The following is a 15,342-nucleotide window of genomic DNA, read 5'->3' on the forward strand; positions in this document are numbered from 1 at the left end:
AAGACAAGGAAAACATGGCTGCTTGCGCCCAACCACTCTACTCAACTTCCCTCAGGTTGGATAAAGCCTTGAACTTCTAGGAGGACTCTCATTTTAAGTTCTATTTAACATCCAAGGGGCAAGTATGGTATAATGGAAAAGCCACTGCGGAGCTGCTGTGCATGGCCAAGGTCCGTGGGTCATCTCTTTCCTGGATTAAGAAGCTAACTGGACAACCTCTGGCCAAATGACCCTCAGCCAAATTAGCTTTATGGAGTTGCTGTAAAGGTAAACTGAGCAGATTTAATGTAATACTATTCCAGACCTCCATGAATGAGAAAACAAATCAAAATGAAAATGATCAATGTTGTTAGGAACCTACAGGGGAAATCTATAAATTTGCACAAACAAGTTAGATGGAAGGTGGCATGGTATAGCCCGATCCTGTCAGGTCTTGGAGGCTAAGCAGAGTCAATACTTGGATGGGGAACCACCAAAGAAGTCTTCGTAGAGGAAGTCACTGCCAAACCACCTCTGCTTCCCACTTGCCTTGAAATGCCTTGCTGGGGTCTCCATAAGTTGGTTGCAACTTGATGGCATGTATGTCCATAACGAATTAGACAAAGGGGGGAAAAACATAAAAGAAATAAAAAGATACCACAGAAAAATGACCTTACATTTGCTGAAATATAGTACCTTTGAAACGGATCAAAACAAAACCAAAAAGCTCTCACACCACCGTTCATTTAGGCAGGTAGACATAACGAAATACTCCAATTAATTGCTTTGCAATTTGGCAACACTAAGGTGTAGCGCCCCCCCCCCCCAACTAGTTACCACCACGAGTTATATCCAATCTATTTCAAATTGGAAGTCAAGTCTAGGCAGAAACATGTTGATGCAAAATGCTGAAATGCCATAATTATATACTGTATTTTGGAGTAATATGCGAAATACATTTGAAGAGACAATTATAAGATAAAATGTAACACTTGCTGAGAATTCTACAGTACCAAAAAAAAGGGGGGGGGGAATCATAACAGCAAAGTCATGACAAAGGGGTTTAAGTACCGTTAAAATGCAAAATTTGATTGACACAGATGGAGTCAGAGCTAAAACAGCAATATTCATGAGTTGGTGAAAAAGCTCAGGAGCTATCCTGTAATCACACTGTAGAAGGCCACATCGTTTGTTGTGGCAAACCTGGGAACACAATCTGAACGTTATTAACACAAGACATTCTTCGAGTAGCCAATAGACCATTTTAAAGCTGTTGCAAAAACAAACTTCTTCAGTACAAATAAACTTTCTAAAATGTACCGTTCAAAATGTATATGCTGTTTAAAGTGAAAAAAAACATAAATGTTTAGGTATCATAGGGAAAGTGAAGATTTTAGGCTTTCTAAACAAATTTTGAATTCTTTTTGCGGATCAACTAAAAATCAAAGTGAAAAAAATATCAACAGGTTTATATAGAGGTCCAGAATAAGTATCATCACAGTACCTTTGCTTGGAGTTATCAAATAGATGGAGATCTACCAAACAGCCTGCTGAAATGCCATCATTATACAGACATTAGGTCCAAAGACTTATCCAAGTTCTTAGACAGAGGTACCTTGTGATCAGTTCATTTAAGACAACCCATAAATTACTATCAGGCACGTTTTTTAAAAAAAAAACCGACTGAAAAAACCACTGTAATTGCAATGGCTGCTCTTGAACAGCGGAAAAGAAGGGGGGGGGGCTGTTGCACCAGGGCAAAACAAAGAAAAAAACGCAAATGATGCAAAGGGAAGTGTCTTTAGTAATTATATAACCCCTATACATTTTGCAGGGGGATCTATCAAGGAATACAAAATATATATCCATAATGAATACAGTATCTTAAAAGCTGATAAAACATATTAATAAAACATAATATTAAAACACAGGACAATTTCACAGAGCATGTACAGGGTGCGATTCATAATAGGGACTTAATACATGGGTAACTAAACTAAGATTAACATGCCCCCCATGTTTCCTAATGACAAAAAAGATTTTTTGCTTAAATAGCGTATGAATAAACACAACAAAACTTTACAGATCTTCCAAATTTCTTTCAGTATCAGGAAGCCCACTCTGCTAAAGGACGTACATGGGAATGGCAGGTCCCTCTGATGAAGCTGTTGTAAAACGCGTAGCGGTTCTATAATTATTAAGGACGCTTCCCTTTTGCACCACTTGCCTTTTTTCTTCATTTTGCTATTGAACAGCATGCGAAATTTCTGGACAGCAACCTTGGCCGTTTCCAGACGGCTTACCTGGCTCCGGAACGTTGCGCCATCTTGCAGGGAAAACGCGAAATATCGCGTTTTCTCGCGCGAGTTTTGCGCGACATCATGTGACGTCGCGCAAAACTCACGCGAGAAAACGCGATATTTCGCGTTTTCTCCGCAAGATGGCGCAATGTTCCGGAGCCAGGTAAGCCATCAGGAAACGGCCTTTATCAGTGAGTGTGTCCTGTTTGATAATTAAGATTTTAAAGTGAAACTTTACTTTCCTTGAAATAAAATCATATCCCTAGCTCTCCTTCATAAAGCTTTTTTTAACACAGTAAGATTAAAAATATGAAAACATTTTTACACAAGGACTTTTGTCTCTTCCTTGCTAAGATGTATAGGCAATCAAGCACTTCTGACATTTGTCTGAATATAAGAGTTTTCCCTTTAATTTTCCCCATCATATTCCCTCCCATAACTATTGATGTGACTGCAATTTTAAAAGATCGAATACCAACACAAATGCCAACAATAAAGGCAAAGTAGTATGTTCAAACTCATATTTTAGCTAAAATATTAATTTTTATCACATTTTTATCACATTTATTACATTTTATTACATTCAGATTCACCTCACCTCTTTTAGTGAGGAACCTCAAGAAAGACTATTTAATATGGAATTATCACCACCAAAGAAATTGATATTTCCAGTGCCATAATATTAGCAAAAATACAAGCATAAAGAAATGCACTAAAGCTATATAAATGGTAGCAGTGTGAAGAAATTAATACTGGGTTCACATTAAACAAGCTATTTGAAGTTATAAGGCTGCTATGAGAACTGAGCAAGTCGACAATGAATCATTAGCCTGAAAGTTAAAGCTACAACATTTCTATAAATGTTAACGTAATGAAAATTATCAGCATGTATCTCACAACTATAAAGGAAGCATTAATTCCCTTACCAGTTTCAGATCAAGAAGTATAAATGCAAATACGTTGATGCTCACAAATAAAATCCATTTATTCAGACTGAACTCCCAGATGCACTCGTTTGGGAATAAGTCTCATTAGGAGCTTATTTCCGAGTTACCTCGCTTAAGATCAAGCTGTAAAAATCTAAATGAAATTTTATTATATTAAAATTCAAGGTCATCCAATGAAAGTGAAATGTTCGGGTGAAAGAATTCGGAAGAGCAACTAACAACGGTTTGTTTCTTTTGATTATGTCATTTGCATCTATGTCACCGTGAAAATGACTTGACTTTACAGGGGATCCTTTGTGCATGCCGGTACAGGTATCAGACCATCATGGGCTTAAGAGGAGACGGAGGAAAGGCCACAAGCACATGCATGGAAATTGTAGCTTATTTTAAAGACAAAGAATAGTATTCATAAAGAGATGTTTTAAAAAAGAGACGCTCATTGTAACTTGTTAAAAATTAAGTGCCTCTTCCTCCAATCTGTACTAATTTTGCCCTCTCCTCCAGCCCTGTTCCATTATAATCCCAAGTACTTCACAATTCCAAATATATCCCTGGGCATTGCCTTCTTGCCATTTCTACCTTCTGTTCCCACTGGAGAGCAAATGAAAGAGGAAGGCCCACACCAAAACCTATCTCAAAAAAGGGAGGCTCAAATGTTGTAAGTGTCTAGAATTTTGCTGCCATCTTCCCAATTCTCCAGTAATGCCACTGAAGCTGTAATCTAAAGCACCAATGCTGAACGGCTATTGAAAGAAGTCGCGTATACACATGCACACTACACATACATTTTTTTAAAAAAAAATTAAATTTATTTTACATTATTTATACCCCACCTCTCTCTCCAATTGGGACCCCGAAGTGGTTTACATCGTTCTCTCCCCTCCATTTTTTTTCTCACAACAACCCTGTGACATAGACTAAGAGTATATTTGTTTTATTCATTTATGTCATTAAATTTCTATTCTGCCCTCCCTGCCCTCCCTGCAGGCTCAGGGCGGATTACATCATTTAAAACACAGTCGCAACAATAAATACAATAATCCATAAAATGCACAAAATTCATAAAACATTTAAAATTCTTAGTTAATTAACATAATAAATATTAAGATGGTAGCAACCATGATATAGCAAATTTGCTTAGCTTCACTTGGATAGAAACCTGTAGGCAATACCGGTGGAATTTTCTGGTGCTGTTAAACTGGGGTGGTGGTAGAACATCTAATGGGGAGGGATTAAATTATTCATCCCCTCCCTATATGACTGGACCAAGGTTCCCCAGCGAGCGTTCATGTCAGAGCAAGGAAGCACATCTGAGCTGCCCAGATCCTTGTCTATCACTCTCTCCACTACACCTGTGGTTCTCGATCTTTTGCATATGGTGACCCACAATTCCAAATTTACTTGGGACAGTGACCCATGCAGGGCAGGCCCATGGTCTTCTGACACCCTAAGCGAAGTATGATCTTGGCGCCCATCCAGTCCAGCATTCCATTTTCTACAGTGGCTCACCAGGCATTTTTGAGAAACCAACAAGCATCATATCCTACTATGAACCCCAGTCAAGTGGCATCTCCAAGTATACAGCCTTTGCACATGAGGGGTACATTCCAGATTACTTCCTTAATCCCTTTTAAGATTCTAAGAAACTCACTTCAGCAACGTGCAGGACACATTTTACTTGATTCTTTATCATCCAACATGTATATGCAAGGGAAAAAATACCAAGTAATACATGACATGAACGACACTGTTTCCAGGTTCAGGTCTCAGTTTCCAAAAAATCAGATTAAAGTCTTGTCTCAAATTAAGCACCGAAATTTGTTTTTATGGAGTTTACACTAATTGCTGGATGGCTTTACCCCCCTTATTATTACTGCAAAGAGCAGAGGAAGCAAGAATGTGAAAAGATGGTATAGAGGAAAAGAGAAAAACAGCAATGCAAAGGGCAGGAGCGGCCATTAGGGAAGGCTGGCCTGCAACCCACTTCCAGGGGCTCTGCAACTCACAGGGTGGGAAACCCTGCACTATACTATACCAGTCCCACCCTCTTTTAAATCCACAATTTCCTCTCTTTTTTCTGCAAGAAACCTTCTTTCTATAAAGACATTATGTTCTGAAGGGCCACGGATCACACAGTTTCTCAAAGATGTTTCCAATTTTATCCTGAGCACAAAATAAGAAAATCAGGAATGCTAACACACAATGTCTGTGTACATTACACTTTATTCTGTACAGCACTTTACAATTTACTTTGGAACCCAAATTATAGACAGAAGGTCACCTTCATTTTAACTTGCTATGCCCTAATGTAGCAAAAGCTAATGATGGGTAACTGTGATACATTTTAAAATTCGGTATAAAGTGCCTGTGCAATGCACACACATGAAATGCTTCACTTTCAAAGCAAGAATTCCCATTGGTTGCTGAAATCTGTTTTCAGAAGTTTGTTTTTGAAAAGTTAAGCAAGCACTGTTCTCCCCCCCCCCGCCCCCCACTGATGCATTAAATGTATTGCCGTTTCACATGAACTATCGCAGTCACTATCAAATATCCCAAATATATTGCATCCTAGCTGTCTCCATTTTAAAATGCATAAGTCACAATATGCAGATGACAGGTTCTGTATGGAGCAGAGAAGATTGACATATAATTGCACTTAATGTTCATTACGTAAAGCTGCCAACTTGCTCAGGGAACACGTAAACTAGACAGACATGATTTAAGGTTTGCAAAGGAATCCCCCAGACTAACACTTCTGTGACAGCCAATTACAGCCCAAAACACACAGCCCCGGTAAGCAGTCTGCTACTAGAACTTGAGGAAAGTTAAAGTTTCTTACAATGAGTTACAGATTCACAAGCAGAGAAAGACAAGAAGAAAAAGAAAAACAGAAGGAATCCAGCTACCCGGCAAATATGAAGCAGACCCCGAGATCGTGATACAATCCAAAGATGTAAATTATTGTAAATCATCACTGTTGTTCAGAATTTCACACAGACATTTGTGCCAATTCTGGTATACTCCTCCACAGACACAATAAGGAAGTAGAAAGGGGGGGGGAGGGAAGAGGCAGGGAAACAGGGAGTGCACAAATGAAGTTCTGCTGTCCATATGCTTTAACTGCACAGGAGTTCAGACTCTTTCAGCATTTTGTACTCTCTCCAAATCCTCATGAGTCACAAAAATTAAAAAGCTATATGCCTTCTGGATGCCAGGAAGGGCCTTACCACGGGCCTTTTGTCAGAGTTTAAGAAGGGGGAGAAGAGAGGAAAGGAAAAGCCACACTGCTGGGCAGTCCCACTTCACTTTGACTAGTATGATGTCACAAACCACATGATTCTGTCTCTCCAGTAACAGTGCTTGCAAAAAAAAGGAGATTTAAAAGCTTTTGCTTTTTTGAATTGTGTGAATGCTTCATTCGCCTCACAAACAACCACAGAACCACAAGTGCGGTGCAAACTTTCTCCAAGAGGACGCAGCAAGAAGTCTCTGGTTTTTAAATGGTTAATCTCCACAGGTCACCAGCAGCCACTGAGACCAACCGAGTCAGTAAGTGCTCTCAAACCACAGTCTATTCAGTAATAGTCAGTCCTTCCAATATTTGCTCGTTTTCTTTTTGGTTTTGTTTCCTTGCTTTTCGTATGTTGCCGGTACTCCAGACTTTTTGACAGAGGGAGGGGAAAAATATACATATATACATACATATCGACAAACATATATTGAATCTATGCACTCCGGGCATGTTATAAAACTAAAAGAAAGCCCCATTATGGTTTGTGATTTCAGTCTAAGGCTTCAAGCAGTCTTTGCACCAGAAGATACACAGGCTGTGTGACACGAGAGGAAAGAGCTATGGCATCAAACAGTCTCTTCAGCTCGGTGACCCCCTGTCAGCAAAACTTCTTCTGGGGTAAGTGCTCGTGTTTCCAAATACTTTGAAACGTTACTGATTGTCCTCACGTACTGCTTGCTATTTATGGTCTTGCCTCTTTTTAAAAGTGTACGGGGGGAGAGAGGTATGAATCTAGTAAAAGTAAAAGTTACCATCTAGTAGCAAATTTGCAACTTGTGTTAAACTTTAAAAACAAATCTTTTTTTTTTTTGTACTTTACCCACAAATTCTCGGACAGCAGGTGAGCTTATCTTTCCTGTCTGTGATTCCAGGTAGTTTATATATATATATGGAAAAAGTACAACTGTAAAATCTAGCAGACTAAAAAGATAGAACGAATGTGCTGGCCATTATACTGAGCACATCGGATACCTGGAACATGGGATGGCAGCTGTTTGAATCCAACATCACTAAAATAGACAAATCATTGCAGCACACAAATAGGGCTGACTGATATAGTCCCTGATGTATGGTGGCAATTACTAAGAGAAGAACAATTCGCCCTATGCAATTTTTTCATTCATACACAAACAAACTGGAATCCTAACCCTACCAGCTTTAATCAGAATCAAATTCTACAACTTTCAAAAGGAACTGGCTTCTAAAATGGGTCCTTAGGATCAGTCTTTGCCAAATTTTATGCAAAACCCAAAATTGTGCGCATTTTTCCTGCTCTTCCCACGAAAAGAAAGAGCTTAAACAATGCACCAAAAAAGTTACAGAAACGAGACTGTGATGTTCTAAAAGAAACATACATTCAATCCAACAAAACCGCTGGAATCAAAACTAGGAAGATAAAGCAAAACAGAACAAAGATACAGATTAACAACATTCTAAAACTGTAGTAACTTGTTTAAAGAAGCGACGTGCAACATACCTGTAAAAATAGAAATCTTAAAAATATCAGGAGAGAACAAGTTAACTCTGCGAATACACTCCACCTATTTGAATGAGAGCTCAGAAGCTGTACAGCAGCACTTTGATCTCTCCTATCTTCAGATACATTTTTTGAAATTATGTCAGTACATATATTAATGCCACATGAAATAAAACATCGCCAATTTTTGTCTTTAATAATACATAATGCGCTTGAATGGCTTCACTAACTTCCTTGGCGTGTGCAATGCAATTGAGATTACTTTCCAAAATGTGACAAAAATGTGTCTCTAAACCCAGAGGCTGCTCCGTAGGCTTTTAACCAGTAGTAGTCACAGAGAGAGAGAGAGAGAGAGAGAGAGAGAGAGAGAGATTTCCACTGAAATGTTACAGATGTTAAAAAGTATCTGAAGAACTGATAAAAAACATCACATGAAGGGGGGGGGAAATCCAAGCACTTACAGTATTTTCTTAATGTTGTCCATCAAAATTATGCTGGGGATGTAAGCTAATGGATTTTCTTCCTCTTGGAAGAAAATACGTCTGATTGATGCCTGAAATGCTTTCAGTGCATGCACCTACCTTGAGCATGCATTGTCTCTGGCTGATGGCTGTGATCCCCTTTACCCCTCCTACTTCACACATTTCCACTGGCTCTTATTTAAGCACATGAAGCCACTGTGGATCTCTGGATGCAATTGGGATGTGTGAAGCGAGACCTGTGCCCATGGAACAGAGGAACCCTATTTGATTTCTGATACACAAAAGACAACTGATGAGTTACACAGAGCTGTGCTTCAAAACCTACTTTCTGCATCATGAGTTAGTTACACTGTAATTAGGCAGCATGATAAAATATGAGCACCAAAAAAATCCAGGCTTTTTAAAGTGACAGGTAATTTTTTTTTCTACCCAAACTGCTGTTTTAATGAAGCACAGCATAAGCTTAGCCAGACCACATTATCCGAGTGTTTACAACAGGAAATACAGTTTACATGTATAGGGACTTTCTTTTTGCTTTTACTTCCAAAACAGAGATTACAAGAAATATAGTTGGCTAACGTTATCATAACATGCAGCGCTGACTGCTTAATTCATCTACTTTGGGTCATTCTTTAAACTACCTGAAAGGTCCTGGGACACGGGCAAAGCATCCTTCCAAAGGCACCACATTTAAATAAGGCCAGCCAAGTGAATGTGCCCTTAGAGACAAGCTATAATGAATTTTTCAGGAGAAAGCTGGTAATTCCTCACGGTAATTTGGTGGTGGTAATACTTAGGCTGGTTAAAGTTTCTTGTTTCTATTCCACTGCTTCTTCTAATAGAGCAATATAGACACTTTCTTAAGTTATGCACTCCGGTCCCTACTTGTTGTTTTTTAAATGGCTGATGCGTATTAATGAAATGGTCTAGTTCACACAAAGAATATCATTCGCATTGTCCTACGGTCTCGTAATTACGCCCTTGCCATTTAATTCAGTAACTTATCCTACTACAGCTTTTATAATTAAAAGTTTTGCTATCATCCATCAAATTAACAACTATCTCTTTTAAACGAACGAAGGTGGTGGTGGGGAGAAACATCTAATTAACCTCCATTGATATCTAATGGAAATTTTATATAACCTTAAAAACATATCCTTCTGTGTTGGGGGGTGGGGGGAGGTTGGGATTTTACCAGTAAGTGCATTATATATTAGTGATGGGTGGAGAGATAGACAGACAGATAGATTTGTTAATTGGTTTAGATGTGGGTTGTTTTGGAGGATTTCAACTGGAAGACCAATTCTTGAAGAATGATAGTAGCTCACCCTATATATTCTTTGCCTACACTGGAAGATAGTGCTAACAAAAGAATATATAGGGTGAGCTACTATCATTCTTCAATAGGCAAAGAATATATAGGGTGAGCTACCTATCATTCTTCAATAGGCAAAGAATATATAGGGTGAGCTACCTATCATTCTTAAATAGGCAAAGAATATATAGGGTGAGCAACCTATCATTCTTCAATAGTCATGTTGTACAATCTGCTGAAAATACAAAGTTAAAGAATTGGTCACCTCATTAGCAATCTGAATATCTAGTCAGACTGTACTTAAATAAGATTCCATTTTATTAAAAATATGTCACATAGTGATTCCTTCAACATGCATTACACATTCTGAAACATAGAAGCATATAGTTATAATGAGCTGCCAGTAGCTATAATCCACATTACTTACTCTAGATACTCTTAGATATCAAAGTCAGTTACAAATACGTTGTCATGAATGGGAAATAATACACACCTGCACACACATATATATTAATGCTAAAGGAAACAGGTATGCCAGCACAGGGGGGAGGGGAGAATAGAAGACGGAGCATGCAAGACATTTCCAGTCAGAAGTTCAGGTCCACTCCTTTTTGTAACAATGTGAAAAGCGTAAAATTAAAATATAAAAACACTCATGAACTTTAGAAATATTGGGGGGAGGGTTTAATTTATTTAATTATTTCCTTGGCATTAGGCATTAATATTCCCCAATCCGATATAAATTTCCCCAAAAAGAGAAATGTTACAGTTAGTTCAAAGTACAGAAAAATATTTGACAGTTAGACAAATGAGTAAGTGCAAAAGGAAAAAAAAAGCCCCTAACTCATTGGAAAGGTAAAGATTTTATCAGGCATACAGGATTAATCTTTATTGAATAGAACCATTCACAAATCAAAACTTGCTCTACTTCAATACTTTCATATAGTGCTAATCAATTACAAACCTTTTCTAGTGATTCAAAAATCCATGTGCTTTTAATTTTATGCACTGGTGGTCTAAAATACAGAAATGAGGCTGAGCTAAGTCCGTCTGTATTGAAACTTTTGCTTTTTTTCCAATAAATATTCATCTAGAGGTTTTCTTAGAGAAAGCTGCTCATATGAAGACTGTGGTAATATTTTTATACTGTACCTCCTTGTTGAAGTAAAAGGTTAGGGGTTACCAAAATACCTCAACTGTATATACAAAAAAAGGGAAAAGGTAAGTATTCACATGAAAAATCCAAGGGAACTATATTATTTATTTTTGCATTTCCTATGATTAATGATGCACCAGTGCATACTTGAAACTGAAGTAAAAATAGGGGCAACACCTCAAATTCCTTTATAAAATAGACAAGCATCAAACCTGGTAGGCTGCATTAACTGGCCAATCAGAAATACTGAAAGACTTTGTTACTCCAATTGAATACAGCAGAGCAACACTGAATATCCCACACGTACAGTGATTTCTTCCGAGGTGGTCTAATAATGGCTTTAAAATGCATTTAATAGAATGCTTAATTTTGTTTCTCCAGGGGGATTGGCTTTATGTTTAAACCCACATGGGCACACACACAAAGCCCAATTCCACTTCAAGAATCACACGGCTGCAACTCATATAAAATAATCAAACAAGTAACTCTTCATGTTTCCATGCATCCTTGTGGTCAATATTTAACCTATCAGACAGCGACCTAAACAGCCCCTTATAGGAATCATGGAAGAGAAAAAAAAAAAAAGACTGTCCAGGTTCCGCTTTCACAAACACCAAACTCCTAACAGTCTATCCGTTTCCACGCGTCTCTGTCAAACAACAGGAGGTGGAAACACACAAATAATAGTCTTGCTACAGGTATCCAGTAAAATCTAGCTCTGAGTATTGCAGGTGACAGAGCGAGTTCAGAAAACTCGTTAAATACACACCATTAATAAAGCATTACAATAAACTGCCCCATTTAGTATGCCCTAGAGTATAAAGACTTGGAGCTGAGGAGGGAACGGCAAACTTAGGATGGTAAACCCTGTTGCATTTTAAGTTCACTGCTCAGCATTCTATAACAATTTATATTTCCCAGAGCGGTTTAATAAAACTATGCACAGGCACAGACAGACAGACACCACAGTATGCTGCTTAGACTTTAAGTGCAGTTTTTCCTCGGGAGAAATAAACAAGCGTATTCAATTTATGCTCAAAATTATGCATCAGGATGCTTCCTATATACTCTTGCTTGGGAGGCTCCAAGAAAGAAGGATTGACTTTTGAGTAAATAGGCATATAGGAAAAACACGAATTGGGAAATGTGTTTTCTTTGTAAGAATCTTTTTTTACAAAGCATATCAGATTTAAAATTTGATTACGATATGACAGCAGACCTCACAGAAAGAATGAGACTTTCTCGATGATCCACAAGGCAACTGCTGATAACAATGGACCAGTTAGAGTATAATGTCGGTAAAGGCTGCCCCTCTGCAGAAAGTTAATGTTGCTTGAAACCTATTGAAAATTAGGAAACTAAACTATCAGTACAATCCTACACAGAATCCAGTGGGATTAGAACAGTATAACTCTTCTTAGGGTAGGTTTGTATGGGGGGGGGGGCAGCCGAAAATTTCTGTGTATGTGGTGTGGCTCCATCTGAAGCTGCTGGGAATAATAGGTTTGGATTTTAAACCCATTCAGACTTTTTTTTTGTTTCTTGATATAACTTTCTTGCATAAATCAGTTCTTTGTGAAGACTTTATAACCCTACTTAAAGTCAGCCACATGTAAAACCCTGCTTAACTTTGCGCTGGACCACAGTAATCAGAAAGGATCACACTTAAAAGATGAGCATCAGGTATATATATCTTTTTGCACTCTAGTTACTGCATAATAAAGCTGTTTAGCACTTCAAATAAAAAAAAGAAAAAGGTATCCATTATTCATGCATCTGTTTCCTGCATATAAATATATATATTATTCTACTTGTCAGCATTCAGCTTACTGCTCTAGGCTTCAACATGTAGCTATAAGCTTCCTATTTCATTACAAACTTGCCCTGGAGATTTGGAAAGAGGGCGACAGAAGGGAGGGAAGGAGGAAGGAATTATGTACTGAGTACTAGCCTATTCCAAAAGGGTAACTGAATTTTTAAAGTAATTTATAATACAAGGGAAAACGTCTACCCTTTATTCAAGTTAAATGTTGTATTTAAAAGAGGTTTTCCAATTCAATAAGCATCTGAACCTACCAAAAATATGTTGATTTATAGACCAACTTGCTCTATGGATAGCTGAGAGTTATAGTGAAATCCTAAGCAGATAGATCTACAACTAACTTCAATTCACCCACTGACTTTAGCAGGCTTAAAAGGGTGTTACACTGCTTAGGACTGACTGCATTGTTAGTTACTCTTCCATCAGGTCAGGTGTTGAATTGTACGTAGTTTGCATCATCATTCAACACAAGTTATCCAATAAGACATGCTCGGCACAGCAACTTCAATCTAAGTCAAAAACAGAATACTTAAAAAAAATAATAAAGCTTCTTTTGAAAACTCAAGTGTACAGTTTCCTGTATTTTCATAAGTTTACCAACAATATTTCCTATATTCCTTCCAAAAACCATGATTAAAATGAAGACTAAAAATCATTATTTCATCTACTGTGTGGTTTGATACAGTCATTAAAGTCAGGCAGTCTTGGAATTAACAATAGTTTTAACTTTTAACATGTTAGCTCTGAAAACCCTCTGGCAAAGATGTTTTGGCAGAAGTTCAATAAAATGAGATTTGTTGGTGTACAGTTTTGACAGACACGGGCGGTATCATTTCTACACAAGTTCCAACGAAATCAGTGGGGCTTGCACTCTGGTTCACGTATTTAGGGTCACTTTCTGATACCTGAATTCCAAATGCATTACTAGGAAGTAAGCCCAAATGTTTAGGAACAACATGGAGCCCAGAAAGTACAATACAATCAGTGGTTCTTACTTCCTAGTAATGTATTTAGGATCATCATGCAAGTGGCTTTTATGTTAAAAAGATTTGAACATTATTTAAAAAAACAGTATTATCTTTAGAAGTGGAATGTTACATGAACTATGCATGCACACTAATTTTTTCATCTTAAACCATTCAAACAATAAAGATGCCAGTAAATAATTTATTTTGAATGACCAGATTTCCCACGTGTGTAGGGCAGAGATCACAAGTCATACTATTGTTCAGGGGGGTGAAATACACTTACAGTCTAGTAAAGAAGCAAGCGCTAAGCAGGGCTTTTTTTCAGCAGGAACGCGGTGGAATGGAGTTCTGGAACCTCTTGAAAATGGTCATATGGCTGGTGGCCCCGCCCCCTGATCTCCAGACAGAGGGGAGTTTAGATTGCTCTCATGGAGGGCAATCTCAACTCCTCTCTGTCTGGAGATCAGGGGGCAGGGCCACCAGCCATGTGACCATTTTCTCTGAGGGCAACCCACTGAGTTCCACCACCTCTTTCCCCAGAAAAAAAACCCTGGTGCTAAGAATGCATTTAGATGTTCCTTAGAATAATAATGACATAGGGCAGACTCTCACCAACTCCAACACTACTTCAAATGCTTGGCAAAACCTTCCTATGCCAAGTGAATTAACATGACGTGTATATAAGCGAAATCTAAAATACACATACATATCCACATTCTTGGGTCCACAGGGGCATTTCCCCCCCCCAAAGAAATCTCTCAGTAAAACAGAAAAGTTAAAAGATGTAACCAGCATATTTAATATGCCCCTGTGTATCACTGGAACATCATAACTTTACTACAGGCCTAATATTTTAAATTTATATTGCTATCACTAATTTGCCTGTATTCGCATCATAATCTCTCCTACTATTTTATACCGAGGTTATAAATAACGACTGTAATACTTTTTACGCTCTTCCATTCAAAAGATTGTCACGGAATATGGCCTTAGTCATAGACCTCAACTCAGAAAAGTTTCTTTAAGCACACTGAAAGGGTGTGTGGTGTGTGCTCAGAAAGCATTTCTGTTTCCAACAGAGAGGGAGGGGGGAGTTCCACTGAGTGCATAAGTTTAATTGTGCCTCATTTGTTTTTGCAGTAAACTGTCAGTCATTGTAATGTTTGTGCCACTTTGCTACGATTTCATTTTGGATAATATTATCTTTAAAAGGAACAATGCGGGCAGCTCAAAATAGAGAGTTCACTGTTTTGTAAATACTGTAGGTTTATCACACTTTTCTTCCTTCACCTGTAAAGGAAATGTCCTGATGTAAAGAATTGTTAGTCACTCACAAGTTTCAGAGCATTGTGTTGTGTCTGACATACAAATCAGAAGATTACATTTAAGACAAGGAAAAACATTTTAAAAACTTGTAATGGAACTTTTAAAAAGTGGTCGCTTGTTTAGAAACAGCTACCTCAAAAGCTTTTTAGTATCTAATTCAGAAACAACAGTGAAAACCAATAATCTATACACAGAACTTTAAAAAAATGACACAAATACTATTATATAGTATAAGGAATTATTTTTGATTATATAGAAAGATTCTGAAAACAACTAGA

General features: G+C 37.9%; 2 protein-coding genes across 5 annotated transcripts in view; one reads left to right on the plus strand and one right to left on the minus strand.

Annotated features, from left to right (window-relative positions):
• Positions 1-15,342, minus strand: part of SUPT3H (SPT3 homolog, SAGA and STAGA complex component) — a 369,426-nt gene that overhangs the window by 288,795 nt on the left and 65,289 nt on the right. The window lies entirely within an intron of this gene.
• The window catches only part of RUNX2 (RUNX family transcription factor 2), a 257,963-nt gene continuing 249,650 nt past the window's right edge, over positions 7,030-15,342 (plus strand). Inside the window, exon 1 of the mRNA XM_054995562.1 lies at positions 7,030-7,136. Coding sequence (XP_054851537.1) covers positions 7,079-7,136 — 58 coding nt within the window. The 5' untranslated portion in view covers positions 7,030-7,078. The remainder of the gene's footprint in view (positions 7,137-15,342) is intronic.

The sequence above is a fragment of the Eublepharis macularius genome, chromosome 1 (genome assembly GCF_028583425.1).
Source record: "Eublepharis macularius isolate TG4126 chromosome 1, MPM_Emac_v1.0, whole genome shotgun sequence".
Classification (NCBI taxonomy): Eukaryota; Metazoa; Chordata; class Lepidosauria; order Squamata; family Eublepharidae; genus Eublepharis; species Eublepharis macularius.